The sequence below is a fragment of the Eumetopias jubatus genome, unplaced genomic scaffold (genome assembly GCF_037043125.1).
Source record: "Eumetopias jubatus isolate StellerSeaLion01/CBP00866 unplaced genomic scaffold, mEumJub1_p1.0 scaffold_10, whole genome shotgun sequence".
Classification (NCBI taxonomy): domain Eukaryota; kingdom Metazoa; phylum Chordata; class Mammalia; order Carnivora; family Otariidae; genus Eumetopias; species Eumetopias jubatus.
Window position 1 is genome coordinate 102,186,227 of NW_028274816.1, and position 27,823 is coordinate 102,214,049.

The window sequence follows — 27,823 nt, forward strand, 5'->3', positions numbered from 1 at the left end:
TGGCGCCCCCTACGCACAGGAACCGTCCCTGGGCCCCCGCCCCGGCGCGGAGACCACCGTGGACCTCCGGGGGCGGGAGGCCGCTCTGGCCCCAAGCGGAGCCTCTCGCTGGTAGACGGGCCCGAGGGAGCCTCTCTGGGCGCAGCGCCGCTGAGCTGCTCGATGCTCCAGCCGGAAGTGCTCTTCACCGCCTACCTCCCACCCGCCTCTCTGGTCCCGGCGGTAAGATGGCGGCTGCCGCGGAGTGCGATGTGGTAATGGCGGCGACCGAGCCAGAGCTGCATGACGACGAGGAAGCGAAGAGGTAACCGGGTAGCAGGGGAGTGGAAGGGGTGAGCTTCAGCTCCGTGACCCCGGGAAACCCGTCCCTGCCATGATGCAGCCCCTGTTGAGGCGATGCCCCGCCCTCCGCGACCCCCCCATCTGAGTTAAGTCCCGATAGACCCCCTCAAGGGGCGCTCCCGGAGGTCGGCCCTCCCCTCCTGCTTCCGCCTGGCTGGGGAGCGGAGGCACAGCCTTGTTCTCCGGCCAGGAGGAACGTCACCCCTATTGTAGAAGCCGGGTCTCTGAGGGGATCTCAGAGGTCTGTTACGGGGTGGGGGAGGCTGCGCGGCGACGATGACGACTTCCTTACATCGCCGCCGACCCCCTTTCTCTTGTTAACTTCTATGCATTGTTGTCTGTCAGCACTTTGCATCTCCAGAGCCCTTGTTCTTCTCACCCCCGTTCCTCAGTAAGGTACCCCAGCGACCACTAGCCTGGGTCCGAGTGTGTCTCCATTATTGACCTGGTGCCCATTCCCCGTACCCCAGAAGTCGGAGATGAGAGGGGAAGAAGGAAGAGTGAGGGCCTTGTCTCATGCTCTACACGTCAAACTCCTGCCCCTCCGTCCTTCCGGAGGAAGATCCTCATTCTTCCCAGGACTGTTCTTAAGTTGAACAGCAGAGAGGAAGGCAACTGCTTGGGCGCTGTTGGCACTGCTGGGCAGCCGCAGTGGCTCGAGATTGCCAGTCTGGGCTAGCCAAGGGAGCTGCTGAGTGAGTGGTTTTCGAGAACACTCTGGATTCTGGCTACAGCTAAGGCAGGTTATTGGAAGTGGGTTGGAACGCAGTTGTGGGTAGTCATAGTTGTCCTAATCCTGAAGGAGAATTATCGAAAAGGTTCGGGAAGCCCGGCTTCCATTCCTTATCAACTGCAGATTAATTGGCTACAATTCCTTTAGTTTCTTTCCCTCGTCTTCCATATCTTTGTACTAATCCCTGTATGGCTTCAGTCTGGCTTCATGAGATCGGAAACCAGGATTCTGAGAATTTTTTACTATCCAAATTAGAAATACAGGAGGTACTCACTGTGGCGGAATGAATAGTTACCAAGCTTCAGCGTAGTTTACTGCAGCCTGTGTCCCAAGATCTGCTGAGAACTGAGAGGCTTGACAAAGTGTGTAGTAAGTCCCCGGGATAATCAGAGAAGGCAGGATACCAGAGTTTAGTCTCTGTTCTTAGTTTTGAGTTTTCACATCATACCTAGTTCTCAGGTGGTTAGAATTAAGCATCATTAAAGAACTGCAAAATGGGAAACACCCCTCCCCCCAGCCCGGCACAGACAGAGCTTACATTAATTGCAAGGATTTGCTTGGTATTGTAAAGAGTTGGGGTGCGGGGGGGGGGGGGGTTGTGTGCTATAAATAGGAACTCGGTCTATATGTAGTAATTTGAAAAAACCTTTTACTTAGTATAGATCTTTGTCCCTAATTGGGGTTTTACTTCAAAGCCCTCTATCTAAAGCAGGTCCTTCTTTAAATAAACAAACACGGCCTCATAAAGTTATAGTAAATGAACCTGAAGATATATTAAGAAATGCAAAATAGGTGATGCTGTGACATGACCACATCACACAAAAACATCATATTTGGTAGCAGTACAGCAGAATAAGGAGGGGTGTTGACTTAGGTTAACTGCCTTATTTCGTGGAATTTAAGATGTCATTGATTGTAAAATGCACGGTTTTATCTACCACTGAGAAAAAATACTGTAAATTTAACTGTGAAAAAAATACATCCTTGCTAGACTTATATGTAATACATACTTATATAGATCTTTTAGTTATAATAAAACATAGATACTTAGTATTTACAATTTATGTGAGCAAATCAAAAGGAAAATATAGTGAAATAAAATCACAGTTTGACTTTCTGCCATGTAAGGCATCCTTAAGAGAGTAAACACTGGGCTCTGTTAGTAAGAAAAAGCCTTGTTTATGTATGGTTTTCCAATGCTGAAAATGGAGTGATGATGTAGAGGTTTTGGAGGAAGGTGAGTTTACATTTTTCATGTATCCTGTAATCCTGTGTAGCCATAGCAGAGGGCAGGGATAGGGACATCCCTTACAGATGCCCTTTAGTCATTTGGCCAAGTTTGTGTCTCTCGTTACAGTCCTACTACCAGTTCACTTGGGGACACAGGAGTTGATGGGTCTCTTGGGTAGTTTTTGTGAAGTTCCAGCAAGGAGTCCTTCCTTCCTTGCTTCTTGGCTCAAGGGCATGCTGCTGCTGCTAAATTGTTACAGTCCCACAGGGGGCAAAGTGAGAGGAGCTTTCAAGACATGGGGCCTCATGGTTGCAGCATTTTAAATGGCTGCATGTTTTATTTCATTAGCTTTAGTGTCTCTAGAGAGAAAAGAAAAGGACTTCAATTTCTTTTTTAAAGTCTGTCACTCTGACAAAGTTCTTTTTCCCCCATAGCAGCTGAGAGGCTAAAATAAAAGATGAGAGATAGATCAGGGTTCTGAATTTTTCTTTGCCCACCAGAACAGAGAAAGCTACTTTGGGGAGCCAGAGAGCTAAATTTCAGAGGTTTTACAATTCAGCTAATTTAATTTCAAGCCTTAAACACTTTCCTGGGAAGTTGCTGATTGCTTTATCTGATATATGAATACCTGTCTCAAGTGAAGGCTCTCTGGTCACATTTCCTGGGCTGGGGAGGTGTCTGTAGGTAGTCTTTATTATGGTAAAATCGAAGGATTTCAAGTTGCTCATCAATAGAGGAAAAACTTCTCTGTCTCAGCATGTATCCAGCGTGACTGGACAATAGAGTCTAAAGGAACCAATGGAAGCCGTAGATTTAGGAAATAGAACATCCTTATCTGATTCCTTGATAATCTTCTGTGTATCTGTTTCCATGGTGGACTCAAGCAAGAACATTAGGTCCTTTCTCAGTATCCAGGTATCATAAACTCTGTAGAGTTTGCTTTTTATTTCTCTATTCATGTTGTTGGTGGGAAGCACTGAACCCTGAATCCATATCTCAGGGTCTGCTGCAGTTGCTATTTATTTATTTACTACAGCTTCCTGGGACATCTTGGAGTTCATGGCCATAACTGAAGAGCTTGTGGGGATGCCTTCCCCAGCTCTTCCTCTGTTTTAAATTCTTAGGCATTTGTCTCTCTAAACTTTCTCTTGAAGTTCCATGGTAGGCAGCTAGACATTTCAGTAAGCCCACAAGCTGAATGGAATATTATCTTGACCTTAAATTCAAATCAGTGAAAACACTGCTTTCAGCCTTCATTTTCATTTTGGTATACTTTAAGTGTGGGGTCAGAGGTGAAGAAATGGGAGGTGGGACAAATAAGTCATGGTTAAGGAGAGGATGAAGCTAGGAATACAGAATCCTGAATACCAGTATTAAACTTGATTAATTGGTTAATTGAACCTAATATTAACAAGTGGCAAAATTGTTAAATCAGGGGAACCTGGCTGGCTCAGTTGACAGAGCATACGACTCTTGATCTTGGGGTTGTGAGTTCAAGCCCCAGGTTGGGTGTAGAGATTACTTAAAAATAAAATCTGGGGCGCCTGGGTGGCTCACTTGGTTAAAGCGACTGCCTTCGGCTCAGGTCATGATCCTGGAGTCCCGGGATCAAGGATCAAGTCGCGCATCGGTCTTCCTGCTCAGCGGGGAGTCTGCTTCTCCCTCTGACCCTCTTCCCTCTCGTGCTTTCTATCTCTCATTCTCTCTCTCTCTCAAATAAATAAACAAAAAATCTTTAAAAAATAAAATAAAATCTTTAAAAAAATTGTTAAATCATAACTGGAGTTAAGGTAGCGTACAGAGGAAGGGTGTCTCCTTGCTGCTTTAATTCAGGTCCATATACTAAGCAGAACCAGAAACCAACCAAATTGAGCCAAGTTGAATGGCAGTTGCTCTAGTGTCTAGTCCACTCCCAACGACCAGAAATCTGATTGGCTTAAAACCCAGGCTTTTTGAACATTCTAGCCAATCAGGGATGAGTGTAGTCATTGAAGCTAGTATTTTAAAAGTTTTAAAAAGCTGAGTACTGGGCACTTGCCTTTGCTTTTTTTCTCTAGGACTTTAGAAGATTGGAGAACAATGGTCAGCGGCTGCCTAGGTGCCTTGTGGTCTGATGCACAGTCCCTCTGAGAGCCCATTTCTCCCTTACTCCACTAATGTTTGGTCCCTTTTCTCCAGTGCTGAGTGATGTGGAAGTTACTTAGAGGTCGTTCCAGGTATTCTTTTAAACTGTCTGAATTTCAGCAGTAAGAGCAGGATTCATCATACAAGTTATCCCAATGTCTATTCATTTTATTGGATTGACAATTTTTTTTCTTCCCCATATAAATCAGAATAGCAATTCCTGTGTTTTATCCCACCATTGGCAGGGGTATGAGTGGTTGAGACTTTTGAGAATGAAAATATGAAGAGGAATATTTGACTTTCAGAGTCCAATTCTGACCCCTAATATTCTGTTGTCATATGACTTGAAGTTTTTGTGGGGAGGCCAGATTGTCAAGCAAAGTGTTAGCCATCTCTTCTGATTCTATTATTAGGCTTTTGGAGAATGTGTGTGAGGCAGGCAAGATTTTCTCTTATTCTTGGGGAGTTTCTGTCCTGAGAGTTCTTCCTCTGGCAGTTTGCTCTGAGGTAGTCAACCACCTGTTAAAGTAAGGAACCAAGAGAACTTTATTTTATTATTTTTTGTGAGAACTTTAGAAGCCACATACCAGTTGACAATTTAGACTCCTCACTCTGGTTCCCATCTCCACCCCCACCTCCCCAAAAAACTCAGAAAGCAGCCTTTTTCTTAATTATAGTTCCTTAGTTCTAGATTTTTGTTGGGTGCTAATGTCCCAATGAGGGTAGTAGGAGATCTCACAGAATGGGGAACCAAGGGATAGAAAATGGTGGGTTTTGGGTTTTGGGTATGTTATGAAAATAAGCCTCTGCCTAGCAGCTTTATGGTTGGGTCTTCTGTCCCCTGGAGTAAAGGTTAGGTAGATGCCACAGATTGTGACACCTCTCATTTAAGGAACTAGCATAAATTTATTGTGGGTTGAGTTAGCTATTTCATGTGTGTATCTTTCTGTGTGCAATAACAGGATTTCCGTCTGGGTTGATTGATTAGTTGGTTGCTTTCCCCCCGCCACTGAATAAGAGATTGCCAACTCCAGTGTGTTGCCTGGTGTCCTTCCCTGCTCGAGCAGTAGAGAGTGCTGCTGCCTTGCGTAGACGGTATCTGTGACTCCACTCGGTCCTTTCTGGCTCTGCCTCTGTTGAGGCTTCCCCCTGAATGTCCAGAAAGAGAACTATTTGAACTGGTATGTTAATGAGTTTTCTTCATCTTCATCTCCTCCCCTCTTTTTGGGAGAAGGGTGAATATTTTGATTGTGCTTTAAAGTGAAAGCAGAAGCTGTTTATTCTAAAGCGAATTGGGTAAAGGAAGCTGGGTAGCCCATTTTTACCACCTGGTAGCAGTTGCAGAGCCCACTCTGTTTTCTCTGGAGGGTTATGAAGCCTTTATTCACACCCAGCACATAGCACCTTGCTTTCAGCAGGCACTGAATCCGTGGAATTGCTCCACTTACCTATATAAAATTTGTCATTTCATCCCTAGACTAGTTAGAAAAGAAAGAATAGTATGTGTTTAGTAAGATGGAATAAAAGGCTCCCGGGCTTCTTTTACTTTATTCTCTTATGGAGGTCAGAGAGTGCAACGTGAAACAGGCCCTGTGACATGCCTTTGGGGACAAGAGGTCTCGGGCTGTGGGAAGGAGGAAGGAATTTCTACTCTGAGGCTGGCCAAGATCCTGTAAATTCTAAAGGGTGGAGGATGTTTCTAGATCAACGGGCAACTAGTAAACTTGACTGAATAAAAGATATGAGTGCAACAATCACAGAATGAAGGTGACATTTTGGAAGTAGTAAATATAGTAAGAATGCATAAAGGATATTTGACTCAGGGGCAGTATAAAGTATTATTGTTAATAGGTATCTTCTAAGAGTCTTCCTGCCAATAAAATAGTCTCCAAAAGCAAAGGCCCTGAAATACTCCTCTGCTCTAACCAAAGAAATCATCTTGTCCTGAGTTGTATTTTTAGCAGTTAGTTTTTTCTTCCACATCAGGAGTAGCCGAATACATCAAGAAAATGCAAAAAAAGGAAAAAAGGAGATCTCATTCAAGCTTCTGCATCTCTTTTGATTTAAACTATTATTAATGGCTACTAGAAGAGCTGAACTTTATTAAAAATAGATTGTTCTAGCCAAATACTTGAAATAAGTAAAAGCAGTCAGGTATGTTTTTGTCATACAAAAATCTAATCCACATTTCTTAAGTTGCAAATGTTATGGAATAGTGAACTGTGCTAGTGTTTTTTTTTTTTTTAAAGATGTATTTATTTATTTGATAGCACAAGGAGGGGGAGCAGCAGGCAGAAGGAGGGAGAAGCAGGCTCCCTGCTGAGCAGGGAACGCGATGCCAGGGGCTTGATCCAAGGACCCTGGAATCATGACCTGAGCCAAAGGCAGACACTTAACTGACTGAGCCACCCAGGCACCCTGCTAGTCTTTATTTTTATGCACAGAGGTAACTAAACCTTGAAGTGATATTGTACTAATACTGAAGCATCTCATCCCTGTTTTAATAATTCACAAATACATGAAATGCGAAGCATTTCCAAAGGGAACTCAGTCATATTGAGGGCGTTTTAAAAACTGCCACCCAGTGAATCCTGCATTAATGAAAGCTGATGAGTAAAATTCTCTTTTTCATTGCTAAAAGATAGACTACTTGGCCTAAGGCGAAGATACTGCTTTACCATTCAACTTGGAAGTATTTAGAGAGAAAATGGAGATTTTTATAGGGCATCTAATTTAGGTCACGTTGCAATGTGAATTGCTGTGTTTTAATGAATGTTTAATTTAGCTGAGCTGTAAATGTGCAGAGTTAACTGGAGATCATAAGCCCAAGTTGTCTGAATTGATCACATGATGCTGAGCCCTGCTAAGACCTGTGTGATACCAAATGATTCCCTTGGCACTTTTCGTTGGAGTAATTAGCATCTGTGATGAATGAGTGCTACATTGGGGGGGAGAGATTATAACTGCATGATCGGAGGATATACAGATTTTTAACACATGTAGTGTAGAAGGGCAGGTGTCAGGCTGCAGTTTTCTGATTGATGAAGTTATTTCCAAAAAATAATTTTAAAATATCAAAGCAGACCAAGAGCGGAATGTAGTCTCCTTACCTGTGTCTGTTAGAGAGAAGGCCGTCCAGGCCCTCCAGCACTCATCCTGTTGTGGTGGGCCCTCCCCTTATACCTCCAAAGAGGATAGAAGTTTTTGAAAATCTTTCAGTAGCTCTTTCACAGGAATTTGTTGCTGGCTATTAAAGTGAAAGGACTGGTTTGGTGGAGGGTAGAGTCTTTCCCAGCATCTCCTGGCGAGTCAGAGGTGAAGCTTATTCTGCTTAGAGATTGGGTGGGAAACTAGATAAATTAGTTTTAATCTAAAAACCTTAACTTTGGTTAACAGGATCTAGTGGGGAAAAAATCTGGGACTGTTAGAGTTAGGCAGCCTGTGCGGCTGCCTTGGGTACCTCACTGCTCTTCCTTGTTGAAGGACTTGTGAGAGTATTGCCATAACCACTTCAGGAGGCCCAGATCTTCCCTCGGAATGCCTTGGAAAATCTGAAAAAGCACTAGAGATGTAGTGTAGCTATTAATAGCTCCAGCAGGTCAGTTATGGCCAAGTCTCTATTTTGATGTGGTATTATATTTCAGGGTTTAGTCTGAATTTTATTTTGTGGCCATAGAAAACCTGTAGTGTAATTTAGTCCACTTTGGACTCCTTTCCTCCTTTTGGTTGGTCTAGGTGGACCTAATTAATTCCAATCCTTCCTTTCTCAGTGCTGATGTGTTTTGGTAGGTACCTGTGGTAACCTCACTTGGTTATCAAATCCGTTGACTCTGGCGGTGAGTGGAGTGACAGATACCAGCACCACATTGCCCTCAATTCCCGTGTTAACCAGCTCTTCTCCTTCTTTTCCAGTCCCATCTTTGACATCTCATCCTTCGGTCCCTTTGCTGTAAGGGCAACTTGAACAAGCTTCAGCCCTTTCTCAGACTCCCAGGGCAGGACTTGAATGGATTTGACCCTGAAATTGTTCCTGATGCAGCCTTGTTCGGTTCTTGCTGCTGCCATGCTGGATTCCAAAGATCCACTTTTTCCTCGGCTGGTCTCACAGGGTCAGGCCCATTGGTTAAAGCTTGTCGCGTATTTGGTGGGGAGGTTCAAAATGAAGGAGGAACTCCACTTTGGGAGTTGGACCTGGAGGCAGAAAATAAGCATTCAGCCTAAAAGCACTAAGTGCCCATTGTTTAGGCAGCTGTTAATCAACCATGTTTCTATGAAAATAAGTCCTTTTCATGAGGCAATTGTGTGGGAATAGCTAATTCTGGCCTGATGCTGTGCAGTGTGAGGTTAAAAACATGGTAACTTGTCACAACACAATTCTTCTTGTTCTTTCTGCTGTGGGCTGCCTCTACATTACTCGCTTTGTTTGCTCTAGAATGGAATCTACTCACCATTTACTAAAATGAAATGCATTTCTTGGGGGAGGCAAAGTCCAGTTCACTAGGTCTTGCATCTTAAAGAGAAAGGAGCCCTGCTCTCTCTGTGACTAATTGTTAGGAATGTCATTAGCTTGTTTAAATCCAGATTGTAGTTCTGGAGTTGGATTTTATACTCTGGGGCTATTTTATGTCTTAGTTTGAAGAAATTCACATTCATTGCCCATGTCTTGTTCCTGCAGAACAGGTTAATTTTTAAAGTCTTAAGCAATAGATAGAAGTGAGTGTTGGAGAGAAAGCTTAGCATAGTAGACAGTGCATAAGTTTTGGAATCTGACAGGTGTGGCTTGACATCCTGACCTTGGGCCAGTTTTTAATCTCTACCCTTTATTTTACTCCTCTGAGAAACGGGAATAATGAAACACCTGGTAGAAAGATAACGCGTGGAAAGTACCAGGCTTCAGTAATTATTTCTGACTTTCCACAGAAATCATCCTTTGTGTTTTTATAGAAGCCGGTGCTGAAGTCCCTTGCCTCCATGGAAGTTAGTGTTTCAGGAAAGAAAGGGCACCTTTCTGTAGCTCTACAGATTGCTTCACCTTTGACTAATAAGCTTTCTACTCCTGATATGGTGTCTGTCCAAGTGCCTGGATACCTTTGGTTTTCCTCAAGAAATTGTGTATTTTTAGCCACTAGCCAACTGAAGAGAAGACTAGATCACAGTTGCATTGTGGGCCCAATGTTTCCTTTGAATTTACCACTCCATTTCTTCACAGCCGTTTGACTCAGCTTCTGACATCCAGTGTTGGGGGAGCCCTTTCTTCAGATCTCTTGGCATGTCTGCTCTTAAAGGATAGGCTCCTCATAGCTTTTATAGTGCCCTGCTTAATTTAGAGTTATAGGATGGTGTACACCATGTAGAAACATTGCAGTTGGTCTTAGAAATCTTGCAGTTGTGGGATCCTTCTTGAGGACTTTTAATAGCAGATGGCCTCTTTATAGCATTGTACCAGTTAGTGTAAATTATTCAAACAGATTTATGTCCATCACAGTTCAAATCTGTCAACATTTATAGATCATTCCCATTTTCCTTCTCCTTTCTTCTAGCAGCCTTTTCATGTTAGTAGGGCTTGCCAGGACAGTGCTGGAGAAGAATGGAAAGGGAGATCGCCTCAATAAAAGGAGGGCGGCTTTGCCACTTTGTAGTTAAAAATACGTAAGTAAACGAATCAAATCTTCCCAGTGCCGATGTCCATAGACTCAAGCTGTAAACTCCCATACCATCACCATGTTAAGAATTGTCCCTGCTTCCCTTGAACTGGATCCTTTTTTGGACGTGTAGAGGACAGAAAAAGAAACAAAGATTCTTATAACAAAAATGCTCAGATATTACGTTATGTTGCAGGAATCAGTTGGGTAAAGAATTATCTTTGTCACTCAAGTTGGTCATTAGAATGATTTGGGGGTATCTTTGGTAGAGGTTACTAGTTTTTTACAACATTGTTGGTCATGTCTTATTCGATTCTTGTTCCTTGATCTGGAATATAATTCTCCTTACATAACATTGTTCCTTCCGGAAAGTACAATTTGTCTAATGGCACAGCTTCAAAAATGGATCTTGGAGTAGGGCAGAAATTCTGATATTATCCACTTGGTGGTTATACAAGATACTATAGAAACGGTAGCATAAGTACCCACATAGATGTGATAGGCAGAGAGAACGTCAGTAGGTGGGTACTTCTGAGAGCATGGCACTGGCAGGCTGTACCTCATATGTCCCTGTACCCAAGTTCTTGGTCTCTGCTGTCACTCAACTCCGTCCTCCATCTTAAACACCAATATGCTATGTGTTTAACTCCTTTGCCATCTGCTTTTGCTGTGCTTGTCCTTTCAGTGACAAATGCATGAGCCAGTTTTCAAGAGAATAAATCGTTAGAACTCTAGGGATGTGACCCCTTTCACATTAAGAAATCATTGCCCCCAGGGCGCCTGGGTGGCTCAGATGGTTAAGCGTCTGCCTTCGGCTCAGGTCATGATCCCAGGATCCTGGGATCGAGTCCCGCATCAGGCTCCTTGGGAGCCTGCTTCTCCCTCTGCCTCTGCCTCTCTCTCTCTCTCTCTCTCTCTCTCTCTCTCTCTCTCTCTGTCTCTCTGTCTCTCATGAATAAATAAATAAAATCTTAAAAAAAAAAAAAGAAAAATCATTGCCCCTGAATGGAGTGATCTGTAACTGATTTTTTTTTATGTTTGCTGAAGAGGCAGCAGTTGTGACACGGGAAAGGAAGTAAACATAAAAATTCAGGGGCACTTGGCTGGCTCAGTTGGAGGAACATACAACTCTTGATCTGGGGGTCATGAGTTTGAGCCCCATGTTGGGTGTAGAGATTACTTAATAAATAAATAAATAAACTTAAAAAATTTCAGTCTCTGTGAGAGGATGTCTGAATTTGCTTGGTGTATGGGATATAACTATCGGCAGGAATAACGAGGAAAGGCAGGCCACACGAGAGAGGTTTTCTTGATTTGGTTTGAATGTATCTAAGTGACAAGAAAAATAGCATCGAACAAATCTATAAATTCCTTCAAGTATTGCACTAAGTTTCAGCTCAATATGCCCGAGGCTCTAGACCAAAGATTGCTCCCATGAGATTACAGAGGCTATTCCCTGTGTATAATATGCTCCTCTTTCTCTTTCCTTTTCAGGGAAGCAGAGTCTTTCAAGGAACAAGGAAACGCATACTATGCCAAGAAAGATTACAATGAAGCTTATAACTATTATACAAAAGCCATAGGTGAGAAGGATCTCCTGCTTCTGTTGGAAGATAAATTTGCTCGATATGAGTACTGTTATACATAGCAGCTCTTGAAAAAGTAGCCTTTGGCTTAGTGGGTTCATCACTTACTGTGCGAACTCTTTCGGACTTAATTGGCTTATGAGGGATGACTTATAAATGGGTAGTTCTTCATTTGACAAAGGCAATTCCAGGAATTCTAGATATGGCAAAAAAATAACCCACCTAAATGCATCTCAGCCATTTCCAATTCATTTAACCATGTTAGAAAATGGCCCTTGTATGGGGCGCCTGGGTGGCTCAGTTGTTAAGCGTCTGCCTTAGGTCATGGTCTCAGGGTCCTGGGATCGAGCCCCACATTGGGCTCCCTGCTCCGCGGGAAGCCTGCTTCTCCCTCTCCCACTCCCCTGCATGTGTTCCCGCTCTCACTGTGTCTCTCTCTGTCAAATAAATAAATAAAATCTTTAAAAAAAAAAAAAAGAGTACTCTTTAAAAAAAAAAAGAAAATGGCCCTTTATAGATATTATCAAGTCTTAACAACTTCCATGCTCCCATCTGCCAGCATATTTTAATCCCATGTCAGCATATTTCTCACTTAACTTGCTTACAGGCTCTCCACCCCTAATTCAACAAATGCAAATTCATTTTCATTTCTTATTATATATAATATTCATTAAGAAGATAAATATGCTGACCCCTCCCCTTTAAAGAATAATTAGTGCACTTTAAAGCTATTATAAATTATTTTTAAGTAACTTTATTTTTTTAATAGGTCATACCATTGCTGCTGTCTGTTTGCACAGGTAGTCAAAAATTTGGCCATGGCCTTTTAAAGAGAGTACGTCAGCATTTCTATTATAGTTTGATTGCCTTGATGTAGTTCTGAGGGGAGAGGGCCCCTGAGTTTTTGAAGCAGTGACCCGTGCTAAGCTTTATTTTATTTTCTTCTGCCCTTCCTGTAGATATGTGTCCTAAAAATGCTAGCTATTATGGGAATCGAGCAGCCACTTTGATGATGCTCGGAAAGTTCCGGGAAGCTCTTGGAGATGCACAACAGTCAGTGAGGTTGGATGACAGTTTTGTCCGGGTACGTAATGCGACCATCTGGGGAGGACCGGTTGCTGCAGTTGCTTTCCTTTAGCCCAGGGCTTCTCAGTCTTGACACTGTAGACATTTGGGACCAGATAATTCTTTGTTGGGGAGGGCTATCTTGTTCATTGTATGATGTTTAGCAGCATCTCTTTAAACAATAGGTATAAGTAGCACCCCTACCTTCCCGGCTGTGACAACCAAACACGTCTCCAACGTTGCTAACCGTCCCATGGAGGGCGGGGTCTCCCCTGGGTGAGAACTGGCTGCTTTCATCCCATGTTGGGTTTTGTGTGGGTGTCTGTTCCTGCTGTTGATTGCTCTCTGCTTGGCCAATCATGCTCCTTTTCTTCGCTCTTTGCATTTCTTCTAGGGACATCTACGAGAGGGAAAATGCCACCTATCTCTAGGGAATGCCATGGCAGCATGTCGTAGTTTCCAGAGAGCCCTAGAACTGGATCACAAAAATGCTCAGGCACAACAGGAGGTATGGTTCTGATCTTGTCTGTATGGAAAGGGGCACTGTGGTATAGTGACCTGAAAGTCAGAACTGAGAGCTACCAAAAAAAAAATAAAAAGAACTGAGAGCTAATCTCACTTCTGCCATTGCCACATCTGGGTAACTGTAGGCAAGTCTCATAGTCTGTCCAAGCCTCAGTTTCTTATATGTAGACAGAGTTTTGAATATGATTTGTAAGACTTTTGAATATGATTTATAGCTTTAGAAATCTGTGAAATGTAGGGTTTGTGAGATGGCTGAGGAGCAGGCAGATGCTGCAAGGAACTGATTTGAGTGAGGTTAAAGAATTTGAGTAAATTCAAATCCTGATTAAATCAGTAGCAGCTAAAATGTGTTTTAGTTCCATTTATACCCAATTTACTCCTGGATGCGTTTTAGTGAGAATCTGGAAGCTTCTGCTCAACCTCTGATAATGCCGTGCCTTTAATTTATGTCTATCAAAGCACAACTCTGGTGTTCCTGGCTTGAAGTTCAAACTGAGGTTGCAGGTAGGGCTTTAGCCTGCCTTTTAGGAGTCTTGGCTGTATCTTCACCAACTTGATTTGTGAGAAGTCTGGTTCTGATTTTCTTGAACTCATAATTCATCAAAGCCTTGATTTTTGTGGTTGTTAAATCTACAACTTCATTAAAACTTTCCCTATCTGATTTTCTGGCATAGTTCAAGAATGCTAATGCAGTCATAGAATATGAGAAAATAGCAGAAACGGATTTTGAGAAGCGGGATTTTCGGAAGGTAAAGTACAACTATGGGGAAATCTCATCTACCCTTTATCACACGGCCGCGCATGCGCACGTGTAGTATGATGCAGAAGGGGGGTGTGTGTGTGTGTGTGGTATGGTACAGAAGATCCAGAATAATAAATTACCACTTCAGTTTGACTTTGCCTTTTTCTTTTCTTTCTTTTTTTTTAAAGACTATTTTTTTAAGAACAGGTTCACAGCAAAAAAAAATTTTTTTTTTAAAGATTTTATTTATTAGAAGGAGAGAGAGAGAGAGAGAGCGTGAGAGTGGGGAGGGTCAGAGGGAGAAGCAGACTCCCCGCTGAGCAGGGAGCCCGACGTGGGACTTGATCCCAGGACTCCAGGATCATGACCTGAGCCGAAGGCAGTTGCTTAACCATCTGAGCCACCCAGGCGCCCCCCCTTTTTTTTTAAGATTTTATTTATTAGAGAGAAAGAGGTTTACAGCAAAATTGAGAGGAAGGTACAGAGTTCTCATATCCCCGTGCTCCCACACGTGCATAGCCTCTCCCATTATCAACATTCCCCACCAGAGGCACAATTTTTTTTTTTTACAATTTTATTTATTTATTTGAGAGAGAGAGCATGAGCAGGAGGAAAGGGCAGAGGGAGAGGGAGAAGCACACTCCCCACTGAGCAGGGAGCCCGATGCGGAATTTCAACCCAGGTCCCTGGGATCATGACCTGAGCCGAAGGCAGATGCTTAACTGACTGAGCCACCCGGGCCTCCCCAGAGGCACATATGTTACAGTCACTTTTTTTTAAATTTTATTTTATTATGTTAATCATACATTACATCATTAGTTTTTGACAGTCACGTTTTTGACAGTTATGAATAGAGCTGCTATAAACATCTGTGTGCAGGTTTTTGTGTGGACATAAGTTTTCACCTCTTTTGGGTAAATAACAAGAAGTGCAGTTCCTGGATTGTGTGGTAAAAGTATGTTAAGTTTTGCAAGAAACTACCAAAATGGCCATACCATTTTTGCATTCCTGCTAGCAATGAATGAGAGTTCCTGTTACTCCACATCATCACCAGCATCTAACAAACTTTTTTGCCAAGGTATTTACTTTCTTAATTTTATTTGGCTGTATGATAAAAAGCAATGTGAGTTTACTTGAATTTGTTTCTGCTTTTGATACAAGATCGTCTCCTATGAGTGTGCTGGCTAATAGAGGGGATACTAGTTGGAATTACATATTAGGTTTGGATATTGGTTTAATTTGAATAATGAGAGCTAGCTTTGACCCTGCTTTATGTGAACTAGATGCAGGTCTACATAAAAAATAGAGGCTCCTTTTAGATTTTTGGCCAGTGTACGTAACCTGTCATCACTACTATTTTGATGTTAGGCCTTTCTGTGAAAGCACACTGCTCTTCTTGATGGAGCTGTGTGAGTCCATGAAAATGCGCCAGAGGGGTTGACCTACCTGAAAACATGGGAAAGGTACAAAAGTTCTAGATACCTTTCTAGATTTTGTTAATAGTGGTTATGTCTCATCTGTATAATTCCTAATTCCCTGCTTTAGATGATATTTGGAAGTAACTTTAATCATTAGAATTTCAAAAAGGAGGTGATTGGCCTCCTAAAAGGTAAAAACCACAGATTAGTGTCAATTTTCAGGATCACTTAAAAGAGGTTTGTATCATCCAAGGAATAGAGTTGTTACTTCATATGTGGGAATTTGCTCAGTGCTTCCTATAGAATGTACTCAATAAACGTTTGATAAAAGGGTACAATTAAGAATTATTCTTAATTTTTCTTAAGTCACAAACTGTGCAGGTCTTTTATTTGGTAATAAATATTTCTGATTAGCTTATGCAGAGTCCCAGCATTAACTTATTAGCATCCCTCTTCTGTCCATTGGTTTTAATAACCACAGTGTCTTTGTACTCTGATTCATAAGTTTTTGTGTGTGTGTGTGTGTGTGTGTGTGTGTGTGTTTTCCTTTTGTCACGTTTTCTGAGGTTTACATAGGCAAAAGCTTTGTCTCAAAAGGCAGTCTTTTGAGTTTCTTTTCTCTCTTGCCCACTCTGGAGCCAGAATCCCCAGTTTGTGATAGAATCCTCTGTTTGTGACATCCCAGCCCCCCCCACTGTAGCTCATGGTGATGTCACAAATGAAGAATTATGATCCTGGCAGGGGAAACAGATGAACTTGGAAGAAACAAAGATCTTCTTTGCCTGCAGCTGTCCCTAGTCATGGGGAGTGGGGGGTGGGAAGTGAAGCACTAAGCCTTCAGCTGACACGCCACTGACCCGATGAGCAGAACCATCTCCATATAGAACGTTGCGAAGGCAACAGGGTGTGGCTGCTTACAACTGACTGCTTCTCCCACCCCCCATTCTTTTTCTATTTAAGGGGGAAAAATTAGCACCATGACTCTGTCTTACATGATATCTGAACTTTCATAGAATCCTTAGAACTTCTAGTTCTAATTTGAATAATGAGAGCTAGCTTTGACCCTGCTTTATGTGAACTAGATGCAGGTCTGCATAAAAAATAGAGGCTCCTTTTAGATTTTTGGCCAGTGCCAAAAATAGTAACCTGTGCCCTGAAAGAGAGTCCTTCCCACCACTGCTCTGTGAACACTGCAGTCTTCCAGTGGAGCAGCTCTTGGTGTTTCCCTACTTCTGCATATTTTCAAATTTAAATTTTTGAATAGGTGCTATTCATTGTTCAAAAGTTAGAAGTATTGGTTGGGGGTGGGGGAAGCTAAAAGTATAAACAGATATTCAGTGATAGGTATTCCCCCAAACTTCTGTCTACCTAGTTCTCACCCCCTAAAGTAATCTCTGGTCTTGTTTCTTCTGTTCCCTTCCAGTCTTGTTGTACGTATATAAGCAAATAGAAATATAGAGTCCTGATTTTCCTTTTTTTACATGAAAGGTCGTATGCGTTTCACTATTCTGTGCCTTGCTTTTTTTCACTTAGTACACCTTGGAAGTCTTTCTGTACTAATACATGGAAAGTTGCTTCATTCTGTTTTAGAGCCACATGGTATTCCATTACGTGAATGTCTAACCAGTTGCCTTTTGCTGGAATTTGACCTATTAATGCTTTTGAGTTTTCAGACTTCATTTCTTCCTGATCCCCATGGCCAGATTCTTAGACCGAATGGGTGTCTCTTAATTCCACATTGCTCCTTTGGGTCATTTATCCTTGACAAGGATATGATTCAGCAAGGATCTCCCAGGAATAGCAGCTAAACCAAAAATGAAGGCTCAGAAAACAAAATTCTGAAAAGAGAAAATAAGAATATATGGAGAGGCTTTATCAAACTGAAAGACAGTCTCAGCATGTGTGTGTGTGTATGTGTGAGTGAGAGAGAGAGAGAAACTTGCATTTTGGTTTATATATTAACATGTTAAGTGTAGTAATTTGAGATAGTCTATTTAGGACCATTTAAACCAACCATTTTATTGATATTCCTACTAAAATAGAAGTGGAGGGGCGCCTGGTTGGCTCAATCAGGCAGCCAACACTTGATTTTGGCTCAGGTCATGATCTCAGGGTCCTGGGATTGAGCCCAGTGTCGGGCTCCATGCTCAGCGGGGAGTCTGTTTGAGGATTCTTTCTGCCTCTGTTCCTCTCCCCACTCGCACTCCCCAAAATACATCTTTTAAAAAATAAAATAGATGGCCACTAGGGTACTTAGTAAGATATGAGGCTCATGGCACAGGAAGGAGGGAACTGTAAGCAATTAAATGATATAGGGAGCGATGATTCTGTATCAGGTTATTTTTGGTATCCTTATCTTACGTAATAGGCTAAGCATGGTGAATTATACAGAGTAGCAAATAACCGTATTTCTACACTAGAAGGATGTGAATTTTGATCACAGTCACTGTGGAGGCAGCTTAGCATGGTGATTAAAGTAACAGGCTCTGGAGTTGCAGTGTCTGAGACCAAATCCCATTTCTGTCACTTACTAGCTTTGGTGACCTTGAACACATTCCTTAATCTCTGCACTTTAGCTTCTCATTAATAAAATAAGGTACTTCATAAAATTACTTTTTAAAATTGTGAGCATTAAATGGGTCAGTATATAAAGTACTTAAATGTTTGCTGTTGTCGTGTCATTATCATCTGGATCAATTGCTCTCCTCGTTTCAGTGGTTTAATCAAATGAATCAGGTATGTTCCTAAGCTCTGATATTACTTTCCTTTTAATCTGTCTATTGTCTGTGGCCAGACATTTATAAATGAAGATATTTCTAGAGTCCAGAATGAAGAGCCTTATTTGCTTTCTTCTCCCCATAGGTGGTTTTCTGCATGGACCGTGCCCTAGAATTTGCCCCTGCCTGCCATCGCTTCAAAATCCTCAAAGCAGAATGTTTAGCAATGCTAGGTCGTTACCCAGAAGCACAGTCTGTGGCCAGGTATGAAGTCAGGCCAGTTCTGCACTGAAATGTCCCACCACTGGATAGGTGCTGCCTGGCAGCACTCTATAGCAGGAGCTACCATATGTCCTGTAGGTAGACCAGGCAGAGCCAGTCAGACCTTCCTGGGACTTAAAGCCAAAATTAGACTGGATTTGAAAACCTACCAGATATATAGAAGTATGGTAGGTACTTCAGCTGTATGTCAAAGAACAGATGTGTGAGGTGGTTTTTTTTTGTTTTTGTTTTTTATTTCAGTGTCATTTTCTTCCTACACCACAGGTTTGTGAGCCCTGTAAAGGGCCAGGTAGTAAATATTTTAGGCTTTGTAGGTCATAGAGTCTTTGTCACAACTATTCACTTCTGCCACTATAGTGCAGAAGCAGCCATTGATAATAGATAGGCAGATGATGTGGCTAGATTTCAGTACAATTTAATTTATATAAACAGTGACAGGCAGGATTTGGCCCTGTGGGCTGTAGTTCGCCAATCTCTGTTCAAGTAAAGACTGAGACACATGAAGTGTATTAAAGGTAAATACAGGTGGTTTATTTGGGGAAGGTATGGGACGAGCTCATTGGGATCTCTCTACCTTTGGATACTTTCTATACTAGACACATGGTCAAGAGAAAAACTGGCGATAGCGATCACAAATGATAGTAATGGTGGGGAGATCCAAACCACGGCTGAATGTGCCCCTTTCCGGCTATTGCAGTGACATTTTACGAATGGATTCTACCAATGCGGATGCTCTGTATGTACGAGGTCTTTGCCTTTATTATGAAGATTGTATTGAGAAGGCGGTTCAGTTTTTTGTACAGGCTCTCAGGATGGCTCCTGACCATGAGAAGGCCTGCATTGCTTGCAGAGTAAGTTCTAGGCCCCAGATTTGAGTAGGAACAAAAGCTTCCTTTTTGAGCCTTTAAGAGAGTCAAGAGTGGAAGGTTCAAGATTCACATGAAATGTGATAGCTCCTTTTCCCACCTTGCCAGGATGCTTGGTCCTTTCATTAGAAATTATTTCAGAACTACTTTTATTTGCCTCAAGGCAAATGTGATCATACAGGGTCAGATCCTTCTAATACCTAAGTGTTTTTTTCTTTTTTTCTTCCCTCAGTGAAGAAAATATAGTAATGCTTATCCTAGGGAGTGGAGGTAAACCCTGGGTAAACAAGTCTCATTGGTATTCTGTTGTAAATTTTGGTTCTCCTGTCCACTCTCTGGGAAGCATCAGTGAGCAACAAATAGCCCAGGTGGCGGGGGCAGGGCAGAGGGTGGGTGGTGGTGGTCAGGGTTAGTGTGATGCTAAACACCTGGGATCTGAGAAATTGAAAATAGACTTGGGCCTCTCTGTACAGTGGTCTGAGGTTTCCTGGATGTTAACTAACCTCCCCTTCCTTTTTCCTGTAGAATGCCAAAGCACTGAAAGCAAAGAAAGAAGATGGGAATAAAGCATTTAAAGAAGGAAATTACAAGCTAGCTTATGAACTGTACACAGAAGCCCTGGGGATAGACCCTAACAATATAAAAACAAATGCTAAACTCTACTGTAATCGGGGCACGGTTAATTCCAAGGTAAGCACTCAGTCTGGGTCTCGGGGCCTGTGGAGATATGTTTAAGGGACATCAAAGAGGTCTTGGGGATTCTGCCTAATGAGGGCAGGCCAAATGAAAGGAGAAAAGGTGGTTTTGGTGCAAGGCTCAGCTTGTTAGGAACTTCCTTCTGAGAGGCAAGCTTTTACCTTCTCTGTGGAATTGAAGGGCACTTGAGGGACAGTTTGGAAGGCTGTTCCTACCTGTTCTTCCTCAAGATCCCTTTCCTCCACTAAAAGAATACCTAGAGGCTCTGGGATAATTTTTTAAGCAAATATTGCTGCTTTTGGCCTAAGCAAGTGATTCTTTCTTTCTTAGGAGTGATTTGGAGGAAAGTAGAGTATGAGGCAGGCTTAGTTTTTTTGTCCAGCATAAGTCATGGTCACCGCGCTCAGCAGGAAACGGTGTGCAGGTCCACTGTAGTCCTGCGTGTACCATGAGAAACAGCAGCAGGATCCTTGCTCTTACAGTGGCCAGCAGTTAGAAATCAGAGCAATTCTTAACCCTTTCATTGGCCTTTGGGAGAATGGAGGGCAGGAACCACCCTTACTATTCCCATATCCTATTTGGGCACTGCCCCGGGAACAGCAGAGGTGGTTTATCCCTGCACGTAAGTGTGCCTGGCTTCCATCCCGTAGAAGAGAAACCAGTTTCGAATCTGGTGTCCTTAGCCCTCTGAGACACTCCTTTCTCAGTGACCGAGAGTGAGTATGACAGTTCGGGGGGCCAGCCTGACTGATCCTCTTAGAATTTTGAAGCCATGCTCACAGCCTCTGGGTTCCCTCAGTCTGCAGAGATGTGAAGTATGACTGCTCTCTCTCTCCTGAAGCTTAGGAAACTAGATGATGCAATAGAAGACTGCACGAGTGCAGTGAAGCTCGATGCCACTTATATAAAAGCCTACTTGAGAAGAGCTCAGTGGTGAGTGCCTCTGGTGGGTGAGGGGAAGAGGGGGTTGCTGCTGGCCTGCCAGGGGAATTGCATTGTGGATGCTGAAGCAGACCCAGGGATGTTGTGAGGTCATTTGGTCCTTCCCCCTGCCTCTAGGTGGGATTGTTCCAGCCCTAGACTATCTTTATAGACCTCCAGCGGAGGAGATTGCACAAGCTCCCTCAGTCTCCCATGCCTGTGTCTTACGCCCCTCACGGTCAGTAAGTTTCCTCTGATGCCTGACCCAAATTCCTTTTGTTAAAGTTTAAATCCATTTCCTTTGGAGATTGTATTTTGTGTTGTACACTTTTGCTCTAACTTGGCACAGTGCTTGGCACACAGTAGGTGCTCACTCAATAAATGTTTTGTGGAATGAATGTATGATGCTTGGAAGAGGAAGAAATAAAGTATCTCTTGGAGACAGTTGAGTCCTGTTTGTTCTGGGTTAGGGAAGACAGTCTCGGTTGGAAAGGATTTAATCTGGCTCAGCCTCCCAGCAGTATAAGGAAGCCCCTTTTGAAATACTCCGTGGGATTCGGTGATTTATGAGCCAGGATATGCCTACCTAGGTCTAGTGCCCAGACTTGCCTTCAGAGTCAGGGCAGTCCCCAGCTTGCTTATCCATCCAGACTCTGTGCTGCAGACAGGAACCTCAGCAAGGGCTAAGTGAGACTCCCACAAATCCATCTCTTCGTATTTCAGATTATTTCCCTGACAGAAAAACACATCCTGCCTTTAAAGTTCCAAAGGAAGACCTGTTTGTTGTGTACTAATCCTCTAACATTCGTGCCATTTCTTGTCACGAAATGTCGGGCCCAGAGAACTGGTGATGTTACTGACGCCTGAGGAGCCCATCATTCTTCAAGCTCCTCAGTCTCACCCGTGGTGCAGGGCATGGCCTGCCTCCCGTTTAGTTTTCCCCAAATTATCTCATTTTTTAAAAATAGGAAAATTGCTACTGTGTGGGTTTTTTGTTTGTTTGTTTTTAAGTGGATTTGTAAGTGGATGAGTAAGTCTGTCAAACAGAAACATCCACGGAATTGTATTCCAGACTGTGAGACCAGCTGTCGATCATCTCTTGTTTGCAAACCACTGGCAAACATGGAAGCTTTGGAAGACAACACATACCCTCCGACCCAGCTAGTGACTCATTTTAACAGATACAAAATGCTATTTGCAAGTTTACTGTGGTGTTATCTGTAATAGCCAGCAAAGAGAATCCCCTAAGTGTCTAGTGGGGCCGAGGTGGCTAGGTACATGAAATGTCAACTCAGTGGACACTCTGCAGTGTTTGAACAGGAATGGGGAGAGAAGAGAAAATTCTTGGCTTGTTCGGGGGATAATTAAATCTTTATATGTGTTCAATAAGGAAAAATCAAATGGCTTTAATCAGACAACTCCTTACCTTTGTGGTAGAAACAGAACTGTCCTCTGAGTGGCTCTGCCTTTGAGGTCCCACCACAGGGGACAGCATGCACTTTTGGGTACAGTTGGCCAAAATTTGGCCAATGATCCCCTCAGGTAGCCGGGATTGACATGAAGTAGTGGAGATTAGTTCAGGCCAAAGCCTAACGAGGGGCTTTGCTGCCCCAATCTTCCTCAACTTACCCTTGAAGTTGGGGAGACGGCCAGATCTTTGCTACATCTCTTGTCATGGGCTGGAGTTTCCCATTTTCCCTGAGGCTCTACTTCTCTCCTTTTTCTTCAGCTTCAAAAAAATACCTTTTTAGTAGACATATAGTTGGTGTACAGTTCAGGTGTACAACACAGAAAAAAATTAAATGTGAAGATATCCCTGAATTTTAAAAACACATTAAGTGAAAATGCAAATCACTATAATAAGTTTGTTTAATACGTTCCAAAAGGGCATGGAAAGTTCATTAAGGTTTATTATCTGTCATATCATTCTACACCTGGGCTGTCCCCTTATTTTTATTCTTCATCCTGTAAACGGGTTCTCTGAGCTCCTGGTAGCATTTGTGCCGTGTGTGTGCAGGGTACTGGCTTTTCTCACCATTTTTTTATTAAAGTTGTAAATTAAGATGTTGCTGGAAAATCAAAGATGCTTCAGAAGTTGGGCTTCCGTCTTGCCAGCCGCATCAGTAGCTCTGGCCTCTCAGCCCGGTGGAGCTCTGATGTTTGCAGAGACAGGTTGGTGTAGGGGCAGGGTAGTAAATTTGGTCTCTGTTGTGCAGTGGCTGGCTGTGGTGCAACCCGCTGATGCGGTCTGTCTCTGGAACTTCTACCACAGTCCGTTTACGTGGTAGGCCATCTTGGCGCCAGTGATCTTATCAGGACATGGAAATAACCACTTTGCTTCCGTGGAAGAGAAGGTCTTAAAAGGTCCGGCAGTCAGCCTGGCAAGCTTGTTTCTTCCCATCTGGGCCAGCCCCCTGCCCTCTCTTCTGCACTACTGAAACAGAAGCAAGTCTGTGTTTCGAGTCTCCTTTTCTCTCACTTACCTACGTCTCTCGGATTGATTAGTCTTATTGGAAGCATTTGCCAGCAGCCACCACCTTGAACTTGATCCTTCTAGTGGCTCACTAATCCCACTTCTACTCTGGATCGGAGCTGGCCCTGCATGTTTATGGCACGACGGGTTTCAAAGCTTTTCCTTATCCTTTGCTCTCACTTGATAATTTTTCTTTTGCATTTCAATCCCAAGTAAGTGTTCAAGTAGGTGCGTTCACATTGCCTTTCCTAAGGCAATCCAGATGCCTCTCGGGGGCTCTTTGACATCAGAAGGAACCTTCTCCTGTTGGTTGCTTTCTGCTCAGAGCAGAGTCTCACTTTGCTGGTTGGGTGCAAGTGGCATGAGATCTCTCTTTTTACTTGAGGAACTGGTAGTTTAATTTTTCACGGCTAGCTTAAGGACTCCTGTTTCGTGAAGCATTTCAACCAAAAGTGTGTGTCTCTTGCTTGAGCTGTGCCTCTTCTGCCAGAGTGATACCGAAGGCCATTTCTATTTACGTTGCTGTACCACCCTGTATTTCCTTCTCAGTTACATGGACACAGAACAGTATGAAGAAGCAGTGCGGGACTATGAAAAAGTATATCAGACGGAGAAAACAAAAGGTAAAGGGGTCTGAGAACATGTTTCTCAGGGAACTGTGAGGTCTTACTCTTAGGCCCTTAAAATTGGACATGGGATTGTTTGATTCAGGGATCAGGGATATACCTGGAGCCTATTTGTTGCCAGCCAGGAAGAAGTGAACAGAGATGCCAAGTGCAGGATAAGGCACTTCTCTTCTGGCCCTAAATCCTCTCTGTCACTTTCACTTCCTTTTCTGTGTAATTAGGCTGATGTGAGGAACCAAAGTATGAGTAGTTTTTTGTTTGTTTTTTCTTTTTTATCTTCAGAAGAAAACACCATAAACACGCCTGGTATGGTTAACAAGGCTTCTGACTGTAAGGCATCTATCTGGGTTAGGACCTGGTAAGGGAAACCAGAGTTAGGTTTGTCCATTGACTTTAGCTGTCTCCTTCTAGAACACAAACAGCTCCTAAAAAATGCACAGCTGGAACTGAAGAAGAGTAAGAGGAAAGATTACTACAAAATTCTGGGAGTGGACAAGAATGCCTCTGAGGATGAGATCAAGAAAGCTTACCGGAAACGGGCCTTGATGCATCATCCAGGTAGAGCGGGTATGGGAGGGGCCTTGGGAAGAATGAACCAGGCCGGCCCTGCCACACTGGGCCAGCACGAAAGTTTCTGGCTCTTTAGCTGGGAATGAGCTGTGGCTAGGTTCCCTACCCTCCAAACTTTGGAAGTACCAGATTCTAAAATCAGACATAAAGTGGTCTCTGTGTTAAACTTCGTTTTCTTGTGATTCTGAGTTTTTCCCATACTTCTCCCTTCAGATCGGCACAGTGGAGCCAGTGCCGAAGTTCAGAAGGAGGAGGAGAAAAAGTTCAAGGAAGTTGGAGAAGCTTTTACCATCCTCTCTGATCCCAAGAAGAAGACTCGCTACGACAGTGGACAGGACCTGGATGAGGAGGGCATGAATATGGGCGGTGAGCTGGCTGGGGCGGCTTGGGATGGACCTGACAGCTGTGGCTTGTTAGAGTTTTTCTGAAGATATTCCAAAGGGGAGTCTCTGTAACAGCCAGTGGAGCATAGTGATGTGTAAGGCCCACCCTGGATAAGTACCTGTAATGTGTGAAGCACTGTGATGGGCACTGGAAATAACAGTTAAATCAAACAGGTTCCCAGAGCTCCGGGAACCCAGTCTTGGGCTTTGCAAACTCACCCACAGGCCCAGGCCACACCTGACCCCTGACCCTTGGATGTGGAGTCCCAACAAGGACAGTCAAGGGGAGCAGGTGCTCAGGATGCAGAGTGGGTACTTAGACAGTGAGCAATAGCAAGGGAAGGCTTGGAAATGCAGAAATAATACCTTCAGGGAGCTGCGAGGGGCTGAGTGTGGGAGGATAGAGGGTGCTCGAGGCCGGGGAGGGTGAGACATGAAGCCCCAAAGTAGCTGGATGCCCCCTCAGAAGGCCTTGGCGGCCGGAGTAGGGGGAATATGGGCTTTTTCCTATTGGCTGGAAGTTTTCCCCCACTGCAGAGTGTATGTTGGCTGATATTTACGTGTGTCACCCATTCCCGGCAGACTTCATGAAGTTCAGTTTCCACGAAAGACTTAAAGCGTAGCTGTCAGTGTCGCTGCTCACCATGAGCTCGGTTGGAGATGAGAGAGGCCAGGAACTCTGCACACTTCTCAGACCACTGTCTCTAATACCAGCCCTCTCTCCTCCATTAAGAAAATCTTGGAATTTAAAATAGGATTGATGATGTTACCTAGATAATCCTTATCTCTGGTTCAGGGTTTGTGTGTGTGTGTGTTCACGCTTTAAAAACTTAGGTTTACTAATAGTAAACGTTGCTCTGCTCAACCGTTGAGAGGAGTAACGAGCAATCAAAAGCTATTGGAGGGTTCTAAGTAGGGGAGCTCCCAACCGGAGTTGAGCTCCGGAAGTATATTTGCGATGGCAGTGAGGACGTGGTTTGGTGCAGTGCAGGGGGGTGAGAGATGGCAGAGGGCATGATGGGTCGGAACGGATCGGAGGGCACGGTGGGAGATGTAGCAGGAGGTGGTTGCTGTTGTGTTGGAAGAGGGAAGGACGAAGCTGAGTGGCTTTGGGTGGCTGACTCGGAGCCAGTCACTAAACTAGGGGACCCGAGATGAGCAGGTACACAGGCAAGGAAGAATTTGCTTTTGGGCACAGTGTGCCTGTTGGATCAGCTGGTGGAGACAAGTCCTCTGTGGAGCTTAGGAAGTCAGGTGGGCATCAGGGCAGCAGACTTGCTGTGGTCTAGTGATAAGGCCACAGCACTGGGGTCAGGCAGAAACTGGGTTGTTCGGTTCTGCCGCCATCACTTGATCTTGAGCAAGTTACTTGAGCTCCCTTATAGGTAAGGTGTGCAGAGTACCCAGCACAGTGATTGGCACCTAGTAGGTGCTTAATAAACCATGACTTTTTTTTTTCTCCCTGGCCTACAGTCTAGACAGAGCATGGAATCAAATGAATACAGTAAACCATAGATCTTATTCCTAGATTTAGTGTTGTTAGCGTTGAAGTGCTAGATTTTCACCCTCTCAGTAGCAGCCCCAGCATTATAGGGAGATAGCATGGGCGAGTCTTGTAAGTGCAGATGGCCTCCCAGTTGTTGAGAAGAAGGTCCGGCAAAGTAGGCTGAGGCAGAGACAGCTTTCCTTCAGACCTGGCTGGGAAGGAGGAGCGTGTCCTACAAGTGGGATGAGCAGTGATTGGCATGGGGAGTCAGTGAGGTTTGGGGAAGGAAGTAAAGGATGTGGCTGGGAAAGCTTTGGGGACCCATTCTCAGCGTTGTCATAAGTTCCTCTTCAGACATGTCTAACTTTTTCCACTTTTTGTCCCTGTCCTGTTTCTTGTTCTGCTGCACAGATTTTGACGCAAACAATATCTTCAAGGCATTCTTTGGCGGTCCTGGGGGCTTCAGCTTTGAAGGTGAGTAAGCCTCCTGCTCTCAGGAGTTCCCAGATCACAGGCTCATAACGCAACTCCCCACTTAGGTAGCTCTTTGTCAGAGGGGCCCAGGAGTGGAGGCAGCAGAAGGCCCGCCTAGTAGGATACAGATCCACTCAGGTGCTGCTGAGGATGGAGGCAGGGAGGCTCCTGGGCCCACCATGCCTTGGGACCGTTAGTCCACACCTCTGCAGGGCTGGGGAGGCGTCTCTAAGCTGTCTTGTGCTGGGGCTTCTCTGCAGGAGTGAGGCTAAGAAGCCACACACACAGCTGCTCACATGCTTCCCTGAGGCCCCAGGGCCTAGGCTGTTGATGTTCTTGGCAGTTTTTCTGTTTGAGTTCGAAGCCGCCCTTGAAGACTTTCCCATAATCGGTAGAGTGATCTTCCCACCTAGAGCCAACTAACAAGCCCTTCTTTTGCCTTACAGCGTCTGGTCCAGGGAATTTCTTTTTTCAATTTGGCTAATGAAAGGAAACCATCCAGAACCCAGAAAGTGCAGACTTGCTCAGTGTAACCTTGAACGTGGGCACAGTTCACCTCCTCCCTTCATCTCGTCTCCCCGTCCTTAGAGCAGTTTCGTTTTCTTAGTTGGATACCCTGTGTCTGTGTGAGTGGGGGGAAAGGAAAGGGAGCCAGCGCCGAAGACTGCGGGGAGGGGAGGGAGGCGGGGGGTGGACAGGGAGGCAGCTTGTGAATTTTTGTTTTACTGTTTAACTTTATTAAAAAAGAAAAAAAATTAAGAGAATAAAATGTTTTGACCCTTTCTGGCACTTTGCTCTGGCAGCTGCTTTGTGTCACTCCAGAGTTGGTAGGCCAGAGCTGAGTCCCCAGCGTCCCCAACCCGGAGTTGGTACAGACGTGGATTGTAGGCTCAGCACCCGCCCATAAGGGGTATGGGCACC

General features: G+C 44.0%; 1 protein-coding gene across 1 annotated transcript; it reads left to right on the forward strand.

Annotated features, from left to right (window-relative positions):
• The first annotated feature begins 174 nt into the window (after positions 1-174).
• On the forward strand, positions 175-27,684 carry DNAJC7 (DnaJ heat shock protein family (Hsp40) member C7). The gene is made up of 14 exons (XM_028093942.2): positions 175-304; positions 11,567-11,655; positions 12,618-12,742; positions 13,118-13,231; positions 13,923-13,997; positions 18,271-18,389; positions 19,105-19,258; positions 19,799-19,963; positions 20,811-20,902; positions 23,913-23,986; positions 24,401-24,547; positions 24,773-24,925; positions 26,840-26,902; positions 27,349-27,684. Exons 1-14 carry the CDS (start codon positions 228-230, stop codon positions 27,384-27,386), a joined length of 1,485 nt encoding a protein of 494 aa, XP_027949743.1. The 5' UTR covers positions 175-227; the 3' UTR covers positions 27,387-27,684.
• The last annotated feature ends 139 nt before the right edge of the window (positions 27,685-27,823 follow it).

What these genes read in the sequence shown, in the direction of transcription:
- DNAJC7 (XM_028093942.2), top strand. Translation starts at nt 228, where the DNA reads ATGGCGGCTGCCGCGGAGTGCGATGTGGTAATGGCGGCGACCGAGCCA. An exon ending in GACGACGAGGAAGCGAAGAG is followed by an intron (nt 305 to 11,566) that starts GTAACCGGGTAG and finishes TTTCCTTTTCAG; the next exon opens with GGAAGCAGAGTCTTTCAAGG. An exon ending in GGAGGGCATGAATATGGGCG is followed by an intron (nt 24,926 to 26,839) that starts GTGAGCTGGCTG and finishes TCTGCTGCACAG; the next exon opens with ATTTTGACGCAAACAATATC.